Source organism: Electrophorus electricus, unplaced genomic scaffold, assembly GCF_041902795.1.
Source record: "Electrophorus electricus isolate QZ-2024a unplaced genomic scaffold, ASM4190279v1 Scaffold35, whole genome shotgun sequence".
Lineage (NCBI taxonomy): Eukaryota > Metazoa > Chordata > Actinopteri > Gymnotiformes > Gymnotidae > Electrophorus > Electrophorus electricus.
Genome location: NW_027658638.1, coordinates 1,473,080 through 1,490,000, shown reverse-complemented (window position 1 = coordinate 1,490,000; position 16,921 = coordinate 1,473,080). Strand labels below are relative to the sequence as shown.

Here is a 16,921-nt window from a genome sequence, read left to right as displayed (position 1 = left end):
CTAAACTCTGATGCATTTCTTAATGCTGCTACCATTTGATGTTCTTCACAAACACTAGCTAGCTAACTATTTGAAGCAGCAGAATGATGCATAACAATGCTGACTTTGACGACATTACTTTGTTGAGACATTACTGCTTTAGATTTAGAATTTAAAGTAATGTTGAAAGTATGATTTAGTTTGTCACCAAGTATTGTACATGACCCAATGTTTTTTGTCTATCAGATAAGGAAAGGAGAGATGATAAATCAGCCTCCTCTGATATATTAGCTGGCTTGCTTGCTAATGCAATTTTTGCAACAGTACAGACTACTAAAGATTTATTTGCTGGATAAGGTTACTTTGAGATGTTACAAATAGACCTATAGCTAATAAGAAAACTGATATACAGCTGGCTTTAAAGATTTCAAGGACTGCAAGTTAGACTCGTTATAAGAAATCCAAGATGTTTACTAGAAATTCAATTTCAAAAGTATTTTGCGTAAGCACCACGAATTTAGACAATTTAGATACGTCTACATAGCCTATTTCACATCACTGCCACCAGGACATGATACATTTCAATAACATTTCACCCCAATTTTGGAGGTGTGGTGTTCTCTGCTGTAGCCTACAAAAACAAGGATTATAAAATACATCTCATCAGTTTATACCCATTTGGGGTGCTTTGTATGAAAAATTCTCTCTGCATGTACTATTAACTACTTTATTTCAAAACACTTAGTACTGACAAGTGCTAAAGTACCAACAGTGATATTGATGCACTGAAAACCCTAGTCTGGGAGGAGAAGAATTTAAGGATTCTCAAACTATTTGAGTCCCACCTCAGGAGCCAGGTACTCAGGGGTGCCACAAAAGGTCTTCATTGTAGCATCATTGGTGATGCCCTCCTTGCACAGGCCAAAGTCTGTGATTTTAATATGACCATCTTTGTCCAGCATTAGATTTTCCAGCTGAAAAAACAAAAAATTTAAAAAGCCATCAAATACAAAAACATACAATTAAGAATACTATTTTTAAAATAGAATCTAAATATTAAGTACAATTGAAGACTGCAACACTTATTGAATCCTTCCAGCATGCTGCAAATGGCTTAAGTGGTTGGCCTGGGGCCAATTAAAAAAAAACAAACATTACTTTCTGAACACAACACTAAAATTAGTCTACCTTGAGGTCCCTATAGACAACATCTCGAGAGTGCAGGTATTTCAATGCAGAAACAATCTCAGCTCCATAGAATCGTGCTCTTTCCTCTGTAAATACACGTTCTCGTGACAAGTGAAAGAACAGCTGATGGGAGATGAGAAAAAAAAAAAAAAGAAAGTTGGAATCTTCACAGGTATTCACTGTGTATTAAAGAAAGGTCAAGGTTAAATACCTCGCCACCATTTGCATACTCCATCACAAAACATAGGCGGTCATGTGTCTGGAAGGCATATTTTAGTGTCTGTGGTCAGAGATAGAGAAAGACTCAGTCAAACTATGAAATATCATTTCCATGCAATCTAAACAGACTGTAAGAAATCATTCCCACCGTGAGAAAGGGATGCCTTGTGTTCTGTAGCACTCTGCTTTCCGTGACTGTGTGTGCTACTTCATCCTATAGCACATACAAATTCATAAGAAACTGCATTACACTGCAGAACACTTCTATAAGACATTTATTTGCACCACCAACCTTAGCAATGATGACCTCTTTACGCAAGATCTTCATGGCATAATGCATACCAGTGGCTTTTTCTCTCACAAGAATCACCTTTCCGAACGTGCCTTTTCCTAATAGCTTCAAGTAGTCAAAGTCACTCATTGTCTAAAGACAAAACAAACATTTTGCTGAAAAAATGCTGTTCTTCCAGAAATGGGCAGTTGAGTTAATAAAAGGCTAGAAAATAATTATCAGTAGTTATTTTTGATAATTATGTTATTCAGTCTGGTAGCTCAGTAGTTAAAGTACTTGATTTGTAATTGGAAAGTTGATGGTTCAAGCCCCACCACTGCCATGCTGCCACTGTTGGATCCCTGAGCAAGGCCCTTAACCCTCAATTGCTCAAGTTGTACTCAGTCATAATTGTGAGTTGCATTGGATAAAAAAGCATCAGCTAAACGCTGTAAATGTAAAAAGAGACTGCTTGAATTTTGAACACCAATGTGATTTACAGTAGTGGGAAGGTATAAACAATATTTGAATCGTATGTATGCTCAGGTCAATAACCCTGATAAAAATCTACTAGAGAGTAAAATAGGCCAACATGCACCCTCTTTACTAAATTACAAATGAGGGAGGCCTTTCTCATGAAAGCTCTTTTTATTCTGTTTTGTTCTTTCAATGCCTTAGAATTAGGACACTGACCACTTTGGTACGAGTTTTGGCTATAGATGCCTCCATGCCCTCCAGGCTATTGTCACCAGGGGAACCAAAGTTGATGTCCATTGGTTCCTCCTCTTCACGAGACTTCAGGCCATTGGCCACAGCCTGAATAGTACGGATCCACTCTTCCCTGAGAGAATATCAAGGTTCTATTAGGCCATATCGAGCACAGCATAAGAGAAATGCTTTAAAAAGAAATGCAAATTACTACCATCATCCCAGTCCTGCTTATGCCTAGACAAAACGGCTCTCTTGCACCGAGTCCTAGGTCAAGAGCCATTGAGAACTGTATATCCTGGATCAGTTGGTCTAAAAATGTTAACCCAGGTTGACCTATTAAATATAGCTAACGTTACTTGAATACTAGCGGCCAACATGGTTATTCAACAACTTGATAGGCCTCTCTCATAACAAAAATGCAGCAAAATCTGAAAACTTGTCAGCCACCAGTTCCATGTTGCACTAGTAGTAAACAAACATCATATTGGCTTGTTATCACATATACCATTACTGTAATGTCCCCTTAAATAGCACTGATAATAACCATTAATATATGATAACTTGGGGAATTTGTTGCAAACATTGATTAAAGATGGGTTGTTGATGTTTGTAAAAGAGCATTAGTAATATGAATACATTATATATTGGCATAACGATTCATGCATATTTACACCAAGATGCTGAATTGAAAATGTATGCTATATGGAGTTTAAGTTTCAGAAGAGAACAGAATTGCAGTTTGCAAGAAATGTTCAGCTTGGGTACAAAAATTAGGAAATAATAAGGGCTTTTAAACATCACTAATCTAATATCATCTTTCTGGTTTTCCTGGTTAGCTTCTAGGTGGTAGAAGGCTGAGATGATCAGCCCAGGTTTTTCTGTCCCTTGCAACAACGAGTTCTGTGTTACTCGTGTAGCTCACCTGATGAGCCATCCCAGGACCAACCTCCTGCTTCACCACCAAAGACCAATTCAGAAACCGCAAGTCTGCTGCAGCCAAACCAATCCATTTTTCTCTCCCTTTTTCTATCAGTCGTGAACAAAATCCAGAGATGCATAAACTCCTCCACAAAGTGCAGATTTCTCCTCTCACCTGAAGGGTGATTCTATTTCTGGGAGAGCACCATGACTTCATATTTAGAGATGCTGATTTTCATCCTAGCCAGTTCACATTCAATCACAAAGTATTCAAGTGCTTGTCTCAAGTCCACCTCTGAGGCACCCAAGAGGCCATCACCTACAAATAACACCTCTAGCCCTCCTTATTGGACACCACTCCACCTCAGCTGTGCCTTCACAACCAGAAACAAGAGTGGAGACCAGATGCAATCTTGACAAACTCAACACTCACTGTGAATGACAGCAAAAATTTGGACACCAGAGAACGTGAGTGGTGCAGAGTGATGCAATTTCAACCAAAGCAATGAGTGGGAAAACAACACTGGTGTTTTCTTTCGCTCCAAGATTGCTCTAGTACCACTCCAGTGCAACACGTGACTGGATGACAATGAAATTGCACCATTCATTTTTACAAGCTTGGAGTTCTCTAGGTATTTTCACAGAGACCATGAAAACAAGTCCCTAATTAAAATTCTTAATAGTGAATAGAAGTACTGTAAGGTTATTACCATCAGAAAGGATTCATTGTGGAACGTAGAAAGACATGTCCGGAAAACATGACATTTTCCATCTACAGGTACATGTCCCTGCACAATGAACAGTATGCTTACCAATATTGTTTTTATGGTTAAAATCATTTTAGATGAAGAAAAAAAAATTGCAGGCTGCTGCTGGTTTTCTTTCAGTTCAATAAAACATGTCACCTTTCTTAAAGAGCTGTTTATCCTAATATGTTAAGCGAAGAACTCATTGTTAAAAATACTTTAAAACAGAAGCACTTCTAAAGGGAGAGGGGTGGGAAATACAATGGAGTGGAGTTGGGAGCAGAGTGATTACGTAAGCAGAATTTTCTGGTATATACTCCGTTAGACACAGCTCTTGCTGTATTAAACAGAGACTGCCTGAAGCAGCAACCCATATATACTTTGTAATCCTGCATCAGCGCTCAAAAGCGTATGCTGAACGTCCACCTTTTCCAAGTCTATAAAACGCATGTAGACTGGGTTGGCTTACTCCCATGAGAAAAGAGCTGGTCCACTGTTCCACGACCCAAGGTGACGCGGCATAGCTTCTCCTGTGTCCTAGGTTCAACTATAGATTCTCCTCTTCAATATCACAGCATAGACTGTTCCTGGAAGGATAAGGAGTGTAATTCCCTTATAAAATGGACACACTCATTTTTAAATTCATGGATCATCACTCCAGTTTGCCAGTCCAAGGGCATCTTAACCATTTTCCATGCTGAAGAGCGCTAACTGCACAAGCCTAACACTGTCCCGTACCTTTAATTTCTCAGATCAAATCTTATCTACTCCTGCTGCCTGTCACCATGCAACTTTTTAACTACCATGAGGGCTGCATCCACAAAAATGAAATTTGAAATCACGGCCAGTTTCAGGCACTACTTTCTGATATAACTGCATGTCCACCAAGATGAGTACTTCCTCAGTGTTCCATCCACTGCTCAACAAGATCCTTAGTAGAGGTCTGCACCTCCTCATCGCTCAGGACAGCTTGGGTGATGCCTTCCCCTTCTGAGACATTTTCAAGAACATATTTGGGCCCAATAGACTCCAAACTCCTTCCAAATCAAGCTTTTGTCTCAGCAATACTCAGAAAGCCTCCTTCAACTTGACAGTTTCCTTTACTGCTGGTGTCCACCAGCATGTTCTAGGTTTACCATCATGGCAGGCCTCTATAACCTTCTGGCCAGAGCTTCTTACCACTGTATCGACGACTGAGGATTTGAACCTAGTGGAAGATGAAAGTATGTCTCAAAAAGCCACCTAGAAGGCTCTCCAGGGCCAACCAGGCCTATCTGGCCAAATCATATTTTTGATTCTTCCAGCTCACTACCAAATGGTGATTAGTTGACAGCTCTGCCCATCTCTTCACTTGAGTGTCCAAAACAAACAGGACTTTTAGTCATCTGATAAGACCACAAAATTGATCACTGACCTCATACGCAAGGCACTATGGTACCATGTACCGTTATGAGCATAACTGTTTTCTAATGAAGTGTGTAATAACATCTAATAACATTTTCCACACTCAGGTTCAGAACAGGTATGCCATTCCTCCCAGTCACACACCTCCATGTATTTCTGTTATTCCCAATATGGGCACTGAATTCTCCATGCAGGACAATGGAGTCACTAGGAGGGACCTGCCCTACCTTCTCAGGCCCTTTCCATGCCAAAGGCGTGACGTTCCACATTCTCAGAGTCAGTTTCCTTTACCAATTTCTAGTCGATCTGAAACCATCTAACCTATGCATGACAGCACATAGGCATACTCCTAGTTACATAAGCACCTTGCACATTTTCTTAGTGAAAACTCATCTAGTGATCTGTGCAAAGAATATGAGGCAGCTAAAATAAGCAAGAAAACATAAGGACAACAGGCATTTGTAAACAGCAGAATATGTGTTAAGGACAGTGCAAAAGCTAGTCATGACAGACAAAAACATGCAATTTATGGATCTTGATGACCAACCCTTTTAATGTCAAGGGAGGCTTGATGATGTTTACTCATCATCAAGCAACATCAGATTGATGTTGGTAACTTTTTAGCTTTTCAGGTATGTTCCTCCTGGGACCTTTCCAGTCCAATGTAATGTGCACTTGATAATCATCATGTCTGATTTACGTGTCTCAAGGCTATGAAAAATTAACCACTTACAGGGTCCAACTTGCCCCCCCAAAAAACCTTTGTATTGTAAAGCTAATACACAAAAGCTAATTTATTTAGTTAAAGGTGATATATTCTTAAAATAAGTAAGCATGGTCACAATATTTCACTTATTTTCTTTTTGTTGTAAATAACTAAGATTTCAAAGGTTTGTCTTTTAACCCTACGAAATGCTGTTGCGACCAACTTGGTCAACTTGGAATTGGCTGCATTGTTCATGTGTCATTTGCACATGTCTAATGGTCCAGACGTGATACCAGCTTTTTTACCTGCTATACACAATGTGAATAATGTAGAGTTATTTATAAAATTTGTAGTTCAGGCAAGCGAGTGCCACTTTTATCTGCCTTGTTAGGATATTCCCCACAAACTTAGCAGAACACATCAGGTACAGAGGGGTCAAAATCAACCCATGAGGGAATTAAGCTGCGGACTAGTTTTGCTTCATATTCATGCTTGGCCATTTTCCTGTACACCTCACTCTGACAGTTTGTCAACAGATAATATTGATTTATTTTGACTGGATGTGCAAATGGATTAGACTATTTTTAAAAATATTTTTGCATTATGAGGGGTAAAACAGTCAAGAGAATTGAGTTTGGCGCCAGTTATGTCGTTAACACATTGCGCCACCCACCCCAACATGAACTGCCCCAACGAGGCAAGTGATTTTTCGTGCTGTTGTTCCGAGATCACGTTTGTAAAAGCATGCTCACTGAACTTCATAAATAATTTTTCTTTAAAATGTTTCAAGTTTCTGCAAATGCAAAAAAGTATTTTGATTTATTAATATAGCATCAGCCCAGGAAATTCAACATCCACCCTTCACCTTTTTGATTCAAACCTATCAAATGTCTGTGATGCAAACAGCTTGGTCACTTTGTTATAGTATGTGTTAATAGGAGTTTTGTACAAAGTTAACCCCTAACCCTTCTTTGCTCACCTTTCAGCATTGCTGTCCACATGGAAAGTGCGTTCTATGACTGTGGTCCACTGCAAACATCGAATGACAAAGGTATTTGGCCGAGGTCTCTCAGTCTTCATCAGCTGGCATTCTGGAAGAGGGAATATACCACAACGGCACAACCACCGAGTGACAAGGAAACAATTTATTACAGCTGCCATAACAATGTCTTTATACTCTAAACAACTGTGTGTGGGAGGTTACTCATAGTAGTCTGTCCCAAATTTGCATTCACACCATTTCTAACAAACATGCACACAACTAAATACCAGGGGTGTCAATACGCATGGGCCTTTGGCACCTAATCCTCAATTATTTTGATGTTAGAAATAAATGTCCCCCCCCCCACCCCCCAATCTAAGGTGCATTAAAACAGTATGCGTTCGCACAACAGTCAAGTTAAGATGCAGTATCCACCATGTCCAGGCCCATCCCCATAGAATCTCTCCTCAGTAAGCACAAAGGCAGAAGATAAGACACTGACACATGCATAAAAAAGGAGGTTGAGGTGGAGATTTTACACATTTTAGGTTATTGAAAGAAGCAAGCAAGTTATACAAGAGTAACTTAGTTAAAATGTCTTTATACTGTTAGTGAATGCATCAGCTTCACGTATTCAGTCATGTAAACTAAGATGCTGTCCACTTGCAGCTTTTAGCTAACTAGATAAACGTATTGGTATAATGATATAATGCTAGCTCTCTTCACTCTGAAACTTGGTAGTATGTCTTGGTAGTATGATTGAGGACTCCTTCTCTACTGCCCTTATGTAAAGCATTTTCAAGCAGAAACTCAAAGACAAAAGCTTTTTATCTTTTTAAGATAGTGTTGTGCATAACTGGCTTAATTTAACAACTGATAAAATTGTAATCTTCATTAAAATTACGCTCTACTCTGGCTGTCTAGAAGAAAAAGCATTTTGTGGCTAGGCTCAGACCACTGGGGGCTTGAACCCAATTGAAAAGAAAAGCCCTAGTGATGCCCCTGCTAAATACCACATACAACCTCAAAGACTGGTGACTAACCTGCTACAGAGAAATTATTGAGAGGGGGCAAATTAGGATCAGACATCTCAGGCTTTTCCTTGTAGCCAATGAAGGAGCCATCACTCTTCAGGATAAAGTAACGAGGCCTCCAAGTCTTGATGTATTCACCTGAGGACAGGAAGGCAGAGACAAGAAAGGCAGAGATTACAAAAAAATGGTGTAAGAAAAGGACTGATTAAACAGAGCAATGCAACAGCAGCATATGAAAGCATTATGCATAGTGATTAAAGAAAATCTGAGAACCAGTATTAATTTGATCTACCTGATCTGAAATTGTTAGAATGATGCTTATTCTACAGTTTTTGAGCAAGTCCGAGTCGAATTAGTTGATCCTCACCTCTCTTGTGGAGCCAGCCCTCTCTGACAACGCTAACCTCATTCATGATGGGCAGGGGTGTGTGGGGTATGTGGGGCTCAGGGCAGGGTGGCAGGGAGGATGGGGGAGGGGTGAGGTCTCCAAACACAAGGGTCAAATGGGCAATCACAACCAGTACTGCACAGTGCCTGAAGAAAACAAACAACAACAATCATTAATTTAGCTCTATGGCATTCAATTTCATAAACTCATGAGCATCAACTGTGCACTTTAGGTCCTGCCACAACATTTCAATATGGTTAGGTGTAGACTTTGAGCTGAAGCTGAAGTGCAGTTGGGTTGAAGCACAGTAAAAGAAGACAGTAATCTAGTCAGAGAGATGAACTGAAATCACTGATGTCATCCTCGAACAATAACTCTGACGCAAAAGAGAATTCACAGCCCACTCAGTTATAGCAACGTGTCCAAGTCATAATGCAGGAAAGCATCCCCAAACCATCACTGTACCACCAAGATACTTAACAGCTGATATGAGGTTCTTACTTAGATGAGCAGTGTTAGGATTTCACCAAATATAACAAGGACTATGTTGGTCAAAAGGCCTTCCTGTAGATTTTTCTGTCTACAAGAACCTGTTCCTAAACCCTGGTTTCCCCTATGCAATTCTTGTCCAGTGTTTTTCTCATGGTTGAGTGATGAACACGGACCTTAGATGAGGCAAGAGAGGCCTGCAGTTCAAAACTTTGTCCTTTACATTTACATTTTATGACTCCTTTATCCAAAGCGACTCACAATTTTGACAATTATAAGCAATTGAGGGTTAAGGGCCTTGCTCAGGGGCAAGTTGGCAGTGATGGAACTTGAGCTGGCAACGTACCTATTACAAGTCGAGTACCTTAACCACCAAGCTACCCCTGCCCCGTATAAGGAGGACTGGGTAGGTGAGCTTGTTGTTGTATCCAGATAGAATCAGTGGTACTGAGCATGCATTAGCCATTCCAGTGGGGCTTGGTGTGACATTAGTAACTAGGGGAGGCCAGTATGGATGTTGTGTTGGGGAATGCTTGATTATGCATTTGATAAAATCCATGTGTAATTGGCAGCACTAAGCATGCATTAACAGTGCTGGTGGGGCTGGGTAAAGCCTTAGTCGCTAGGGAGGCCAATATGCATTTAATGGGTTCAGGAAGTGACTGGCACTGTGGGGCAGCACAGTTGTGTTTGCTCTTGGCATAATGCATAAAGCCCATATGGAACTGGTGGCACTAAGCATGCACTGATCATGTCAGTGGGGCTGCGTATGGCCTTATTCACCAGGGAGGCCAGTTGAACCTACATTTAAAAAGAGGTGCCTTTGTCAACAGTTCTTCCTGATTTGAAATGCCACATCAGTAATTTCCTTCATCTGGCGGCTGTTCATGTTATTATGGAACAGCACTAGATAATGAAGCAGCTGACAGCATAACTGATACCTTGCACATCAAAAGATATGAAAGAAGCACCACACTTTTCTATCAATTCTCCTGCCATACTATTACTACATTCCACTATAAAACTTAGACTAAATATAGTGAAAAATGTGCAGCACTGGATACTCTACACCTACATCAAATTCTACACATACAACTGAGCTTATGACAACAAATAATATACCTTAGTAAGTCACTGGCAGTTTCAGTTATTCCCACATTCAGTTATCCATTTGCCAAAAAAAACCCCACAACAATCCTACATGGTAACTTATGAGGGAAAAAAAAAAAAAAAAAACTACCATAAGCATTAAATTTCACAGACAATTTTATTATTGACAGTTTCAATGACCTCTGCTACTAATGTACCCTGATGTGCAATTCTTCACAGAGTTCTGATGGAGAGCCCAACCAGATCTCCTCCCTATGCTTCGTTGCCACATATCTAACCATATGCAATATTACAACTGCCCAATACAACAAACTACAGAATTTAGGAACAAAGTCTTAACTCTTTTGCCTGTTTATCTGTAGGTCACTCAGTCCCTCCCTCCTTCTGACATACAACTATCCATAAACCATGTCCTGTTTATCTGTTGCCTGCTCCAGCTCACTCACAGTTCCACACCCACCTGTGAAGGCCTAAGGAGAGTGACAAACAAGAGCTGACAAAAATTATTCAGAGTTGTTCACTCTGTCATGAATGCAAAATTGTAAGAAAATTGTAAGCTTGCTGAGAATTTGTAATTGCTTGGTTACTTGTACCTTACACAAATGTTAAAAGACAATCCCAGCAAATGTGTCACTTAATATAACAATGTATGCATTGCATGTCAACTACCAACATACAATATTACCAATATTAGGTAATCTAATATGCATTTGAAAGTTATGTGAAATACTGTGAAAATAAGGCTGCAAGAAATTAAATACTTCACTGACTGCTTGTCTTACAACTGAGACAACTATGACATTACCACATTCACTATCTTAGTTTAAATAAATTATATATATTCCAAGTCTACATCAGGTTTTTCAATTAAGGGGGGTGCTTGTCAATACAACAAATTAATAGCAAGTAACATGTGGCTCATATACAGTAGGTATATATATATATATATATATATATATATATATATATATATATAATAAATACCACATATATCCTGATATTACTGGTAGGTCCCAACTCTGTGGTATTTAAAGTGTTACACCTTTTAATGTCCACAGGTTTCCCCAGATGATGTTTGCTAAACCTAAGCTGTTTTTAACTCATTCAAACTGGTGATTCTAATGTATTTAAAGGCATACATTGGTGAGTTACATAGTAGTCAGGTATAACCCATAATAAATTATTAGCATATAAAATATTAGATATCAAGGGTGATTGTGGAAGAAAAAAAAGTCAGATAAACTACAGGAAATGGCTATAAATATAGCAATAATAAAAAATACAAATTGAGAATTCTGAGTAACAACTTCTATATTTTAAAGATGGTGAGTTTATTATTTTAACCTGCCACATTTAATTCCAATGTGAAAATATTAGACTGGTCTCGAGATGTGGTCACAAACATCTTTTTAATGACTAGCGAGTTGACTCAGAAGTAACTTCACAATAAAAGCAGAATTATTTACATTTATTGCAGAAATACTGACAGTACATAATGGATGGTTTTGTCGCAGTATATTTAAAAGTAATACAATCTAAAATACCAGTATGTTCTTAAGTATCGGTGGAGACACTGAAACACTGTGTACAGTTATTTGAGCCGGACCACAGGATGCACAGTGCATCTAACCCTGATCATAGTGGCTAACTAAAGTAATATATATAGTTATCTATGCCAATGTAATGTGCCAGTAAACTAACAGCAATATACCGTAAGCCGTTTGAATGCAGTAGATAGCGTTAGCTACAAGGTATAAAACAAGAGTACTCAACTATTTTTGATAAGATTAACCATTCAAGTAAGACAACCTAGCTAACGTTAGCCATCATAATACCTGTAGGAACTAGCTAACGCCTCTAAGCTAACCAAGTTATTCTTGCTAGCGAGCAAGAAACGAGTAGCTAGGCTAACCAAGTTATCTAGTTTAGCTATCTAAACGTTAAGCTAAAATTTGCTTACTTTCACCTGAATGAATGCCGTGAACATTTAATATTTAATTAGTTACTGCTAATACCAGTCTTAGTTGGCTTTACATCAAGCTGACAGGTATAAATACAAAAACACTGACAAAGTTAGCTAGCTAGCTTGCTAGCTAGTAAGTTACTTACCACTTATTACGAATTCTGCGTCAAGAGCGCCCTTACCTCGCCTCATTCAGCTTGATAATCAAAAAAAGATTTATTTCAGTTACCACACACGCTCAAAATCACAGTTCAATGCGGCAAAGCTTCATGACTTCCAACTGATGTATGCTACTGAGTTCTGCCAATGAACACCCAGCTTCCCAAAAATAACAAGCGAACGCCCGCTGAGCCTGTTTAGCAGAGCTACTAATAACACTTGCTGGGTCCTCTAATCGGCATGTGTCGCTAAGCGGTGTTGGATACTTAACCTAGCAATGTGACATATCGAGTAATGAAACTTCGTTATTTCAAAGGCATTAAATAAAGCTAATCGCATTAGAATTGTTGTTTCGGTTTGGGAAATGTGTTTCCACTACTTCTTGTTGATTAACTCACCTACTTACAATTCACGGTTGTGGATCCTAGGGCATTCAACCAGGCCTTCTTCCACCCAGAACAACTAGCAAGCTATTCAACATGAGCACAAACAGGAAATGACGTTTGCCCAAGGCCCGTAAAATAAACAATAAAAATACCCAACATAAAAGGCTTGAATCTATCTAAAATACGTTGCATACTAACGTAATATTTACATTTAAAACATGTTCATATTGTTCTTATCCCATTTAAAGCTGGGCTACAGTTATCCCCACTGTTGTTAAATACTAAAAAAACAATTTTCTTTTAAAAGTCTTTTAGGATCTGGGAAAACGCGACGAATTTTAACTAGCAGTCAAATTAGGGACTGTAAGCTATAACCTCTCTCACCTAGCCTACAGTTCGTTTCGCACCTAATGCTAAAATCATCTCCGCCAAACCTTTCAGAACTTCCACAGTAAATGTATAAATAGAGAGGAGCATGGTGAGGACTCCCTGAATGTTATGTGTTTCTGCAGATTTTAAATGTGTTGTTAAATATTTGGGTTTGGTGTATGATTTAGTCTTGTTGGGTCCTAAATCATACACCAATTTAATTTAATTAACTAGAGTTGTAATGTGGGGACATTTTTTAAAATGTATTACCATAGGAGGAATAGATTTGTTTTATCTTGGTAAAGTGAGTTCTTCACACGCTGTCCTTGCTTCATTCATTTAATTAAGTAGTAATAAAATGCTTGTTTTAGACAACAAAACGTATATACGTTTCATTTTATTGTGTAAAACAGGCATTTTATTACTTAATGAAATTACAGAGTTGGAAAATGTTCACTTGTATTTTGTGACACCATGCCTAGATAGCAAACGCGATACAACTTGACATTTCGTAAAACAAATTGGGATGCTTCTCTGCTGTTAAAGCATCATCATGGTCACAGCGAATGAACATACAGGGATCAAATGGTAATCCGTCACCAGTTTGGATCCATTCCCACGATTTCTGTTGACAAAGAGGATGCAGAATAGAAACTGAGAGAGACCACCGTGGCAGGAGTCATCACGCTGTCAATCAGCCCCTAAACAGTGCTGATCGTCCTGGTAAAGAATAATAGCTTGGGCTTCTGTATGGCCTATAAATAGCTCAACACTGTTACAAAGCACGGTGTATTTTCATGCTGCCGTATGTCGGTGAGCTGTGGAGCTTCCTGGTTTTAGCTTCATACTACCGCTATACCAGCTCCCAGCAAAGTGCTCTGTTACACTGGGATGAGGGAGCTGAATGCATTTGCTATCACATACACTTGTACCGGTGTTTTCCAGGGCAGGCATCATGGACACAGACACCAGTGACAAGTGCATCAATGAAGTACTTTCACAGGTGCAGGATAAGGCTAAAAGGGTCATTGCCTACTATAGCCGGCACTTGCTGTTGGCTGTTGTGGCAGGGCTGTGCCATTTCTGCCCTTAGCTCTAGGGCATCCCCTTTGTCCTGCATACTGACTACACCTCACCAATTTGGCTTATGGTCATCTTTTGGCAAAGATCTTGTGGGCCAGGTCATGAGGTGGGTCATGGCACTGCAGAAGTATCACTTCACTATCTGACACCATGCCTGGACACCTGCATGGTAAAACAGAGGCCTTGTATTGCTGCCTGTCTGCCACCTAAGAATGCCATTACAGGACTCAAGGACAGAGCCTAGGCAGCAGAGTGCTGCTGCTGGTGTTGTTGCCCCTGAGTGACACTGGCCTTGATGCTGTGAGTAGCAAGGAGTTCTGCTGCACCAAGGAGGATACAGCGTTATCCTAGGTGCACAGATGACTTTGAGGGGGATGAAAACAGAGATGGATGTACACAATTGCACTCGGACCTTCACGCAGGCAGGGACAGCCTCCAGATGCATGATGGGCTGCAATAGCATATGTGGAACCGGTGCCTCTGCAGTGTGTATAGAAGCTGGTCAGTGCTACTGCCAGCTTGAGGACTGTGCTGTGTGTGGTTCATGGGCATGCTGGCGTGGGGCACTTTGGCATAAGCAAGATGCTGAAGTGGTAGTTGGAGTTCTACTATCTTAGATGTAGCTCCATGTCTGTGCAACATGTGCACTGCTGCGACCAATGCACAATTACTACAGTTGCATACCTCACTATAGTACTTCCACTCTAATGTGCCTATGGAGGGTTGCTGTGGACATCCTTGTGGCCTTAGAGTCACTAAGTGACCCAACGCACGTGTTCCCAGAATAAAGATTGGCTATGTTTGCAAATTGACTAGTTGTGGAGTCCTTCTGCCTTTTTGGAGTGCCTGAAGAACTCCACAGCAACCAGGGATGCAACTATGAGTTGGCAGTCATATCTGTGGTCTACAACTGGCTGGGCATCTGAAAGACTTGTATCACTCTGCTCCATCCACATAGTAATGGCCTAGAAGAGTGTTTCAACTGGATGTTCTTCACCCAGCTTGCCATTTTCACTAAGGTTGGGTGATGTTTAACTAGCATATTATGATATCTATAGGGAAAAATTGGACAATGATTGCGGGGGTGGGGGGTGGGGGGGATTCTATTAATTACATTAATTACTGTTTCCATTTTTGAACATTTGAGCCCATTCACAGCTCATCCTCTCCTAATCACCCAGTCTTTCCTTACTTTCCTCCATACATTTGCATATACACCAACCTGTGAAATATGCTAGATTACCATCACATAGTAAAACTTGGTGTAGTTTCAAAAAAAAAAAAAATATATATATATATATAAAAAAAAAAGCTAAAATCAACCATTTCTGGGGCTTTTTCCAAAAGTAAAAAGTACAAGCATGACAGTGAAAGATGGGTACAGTATACAATATCACAGTTAGGACTTTGTTTGAAAGGTATAGCAATGAACAGGAGAGTTCACTTTAGTTTTAATATACAAAGACTCATCTCTTGATTTACTAATGCAGGCACAAATCTATAAAAATTATGTTTGCAGCTAAATTTCAATGTGCTGTAAATAGTGTGATTACAAGCCATTTTTTCTTTAAATCAGGTGCAAGGAGTGATTTAGCCTAATAATTCGAATAAACTCAATTTTCCTTTTTGCCTTCTCTGCAAGCCAAAACTTCAACTGGAAAAGTCACAGATCAGTGACGTGCGCTCATACACCTTGATCATGTTCAGGTAGTGGAAAGTAGCAAAGAAGAACTAAAATGCTATGCAACTCTGCATAATTTAGTTAAGTTTAACATTTAAAATATGTTGTTAAATAGTTGGACTTGGTGTATTTCATATAGTTTTGATGCGTCCTTTGTTAATTAATAAATATGTTTAGAAATGTCTACGGTCTGCATGTCAAGTTTCTCTCCTAGTTAATTCCCCACCCTTTCCCTTCCATTAACCAATTATTTCCATTATTGTTGTGCTTGTTATAAGAGAGAAATGCTGTTCCCTGGTCCTTCTTCACCACAGATGCTACAGTATTGTTTATTTTTGAGAGGTGATGGCAGGGGTGGGAATTGTCTGCTTATTGTTGTAGGTCAGTGTGGCTAGCCTACTAAAACACCTGAAGCTACAAAAGCTGCAGGTCTAATTTTATTTTTATTTATTTTTTTTTTTTATCTTGGTCCTTCAACAGAGAGGTTTCTGAAACACCACTGTATCCTTATGCTCAATATTCTGTGTTGAAGTTAGAGCCCCTGGTGTTCCTATGATTTCTGCATTGAGTTTTATTAGATGCTGTTGCTCACTGTAGTCACACTGTTTTTTGTTATGAAAATGTAAAAGATGATCCTTATACCAGCAAAGATGATCCTTATACCAATATTATAACCTTGTCAGCTCCTAGCCAGCATTAAGCCAAACACTAGAGTAAAGGAAATGGATACCCTCCAGTCATCAGAGAAATACAAGTGACATCATGCAATGTTCCCTAGTTGTCTACTATATAATGAAAAGAAATATCTAACATTTTCTCAGCATGAGAAAATTCCTTCTCTTACTTACAATAACAAATATTATATGTGTTCTAGGCTTTACTAATTTAGGATAAGAAAGAGAGGAGCTTTTAGTGTTTGTGACTAAAAAGATGAAAAGAAGAACATCATTACATACACTCACAGACAATTGTATCCTGTGTTCCTAATTTAAAAAAGAAATGTAAATCACAAAGGCATTTCAAAACATCGAACATTGAAAGGGTGGGGGTAACCTTGCACACAAAAGTAGAAGAGTTGACATGCTGGCTTTAAGACATGTTTTAGAGGTACAGACAGGAATCACACGAGACAGAA

General features: G+C 39.3%; 1 protein-coding gene across 7 annotated transcripts in view; it reads right to left on the bottom strand.

Annotated features, from left to right (window-relative positions):
- The window catches only part of akt2 (AKT serine/threonine kinase 2), a 23,320-nt gene extending 10,566 nt beyond the window's left edge, over nt 1-12,754 (bottom strand). The window contains exons 1-11 of one of the 7 annotated variants that reach the window (XM_035525289.2): nt 12,666-12,754; nt 12,255-12,304; nt 8,526-8,692; nt 8,168-8,296; nt 7,122-7,233; nt 2,351-2,498; nt 1,679-1,810; nt 1,535-1,600; nt 1,379-1,447; nt 1,168-1,290; nt 825-953 (exon numbers count right to left, since the gene is read on the bottom strand). In XM_035525289.2, the coding sequence (XP_035381182.1) occupies nt 825-953; nt 1,168-1,290; nt 1,379-1,447; nt 1,535-1,600; nt 1,679-1,810; nt 2,351-2,498; nt 7,122-7,233; nt 8,168-8,296; nt 8,526-8,571 (954 nt within the window). In that variant the 5' untranslated portion in view covers nt 8,572-8,692; nt 12,255-12,304; nt 12,666-12,754. Of the gene's footprint in view, nt 1-824; nt 954-1,167; nt 1,291-1,378; nt 1,448-1,534; nt 1,601-1,678; nt 1,811-2,350; nt 2,499-7,121; nt 7,234-8,167; nt 8,297-8,450; nt 8,470-8,525; nt 8,693-12,254; nt 12,305-12,665 lie in introns of those variants that run through there. The other 6 variants (XM_035525290.2, XM_035525291.2, XM_081709280.1 and 3 more) reach the window with 6 other exon arrangements.
- Between the last annotated feature and the right edge of the window lie 4,167 nt (nt 12,755-16,921).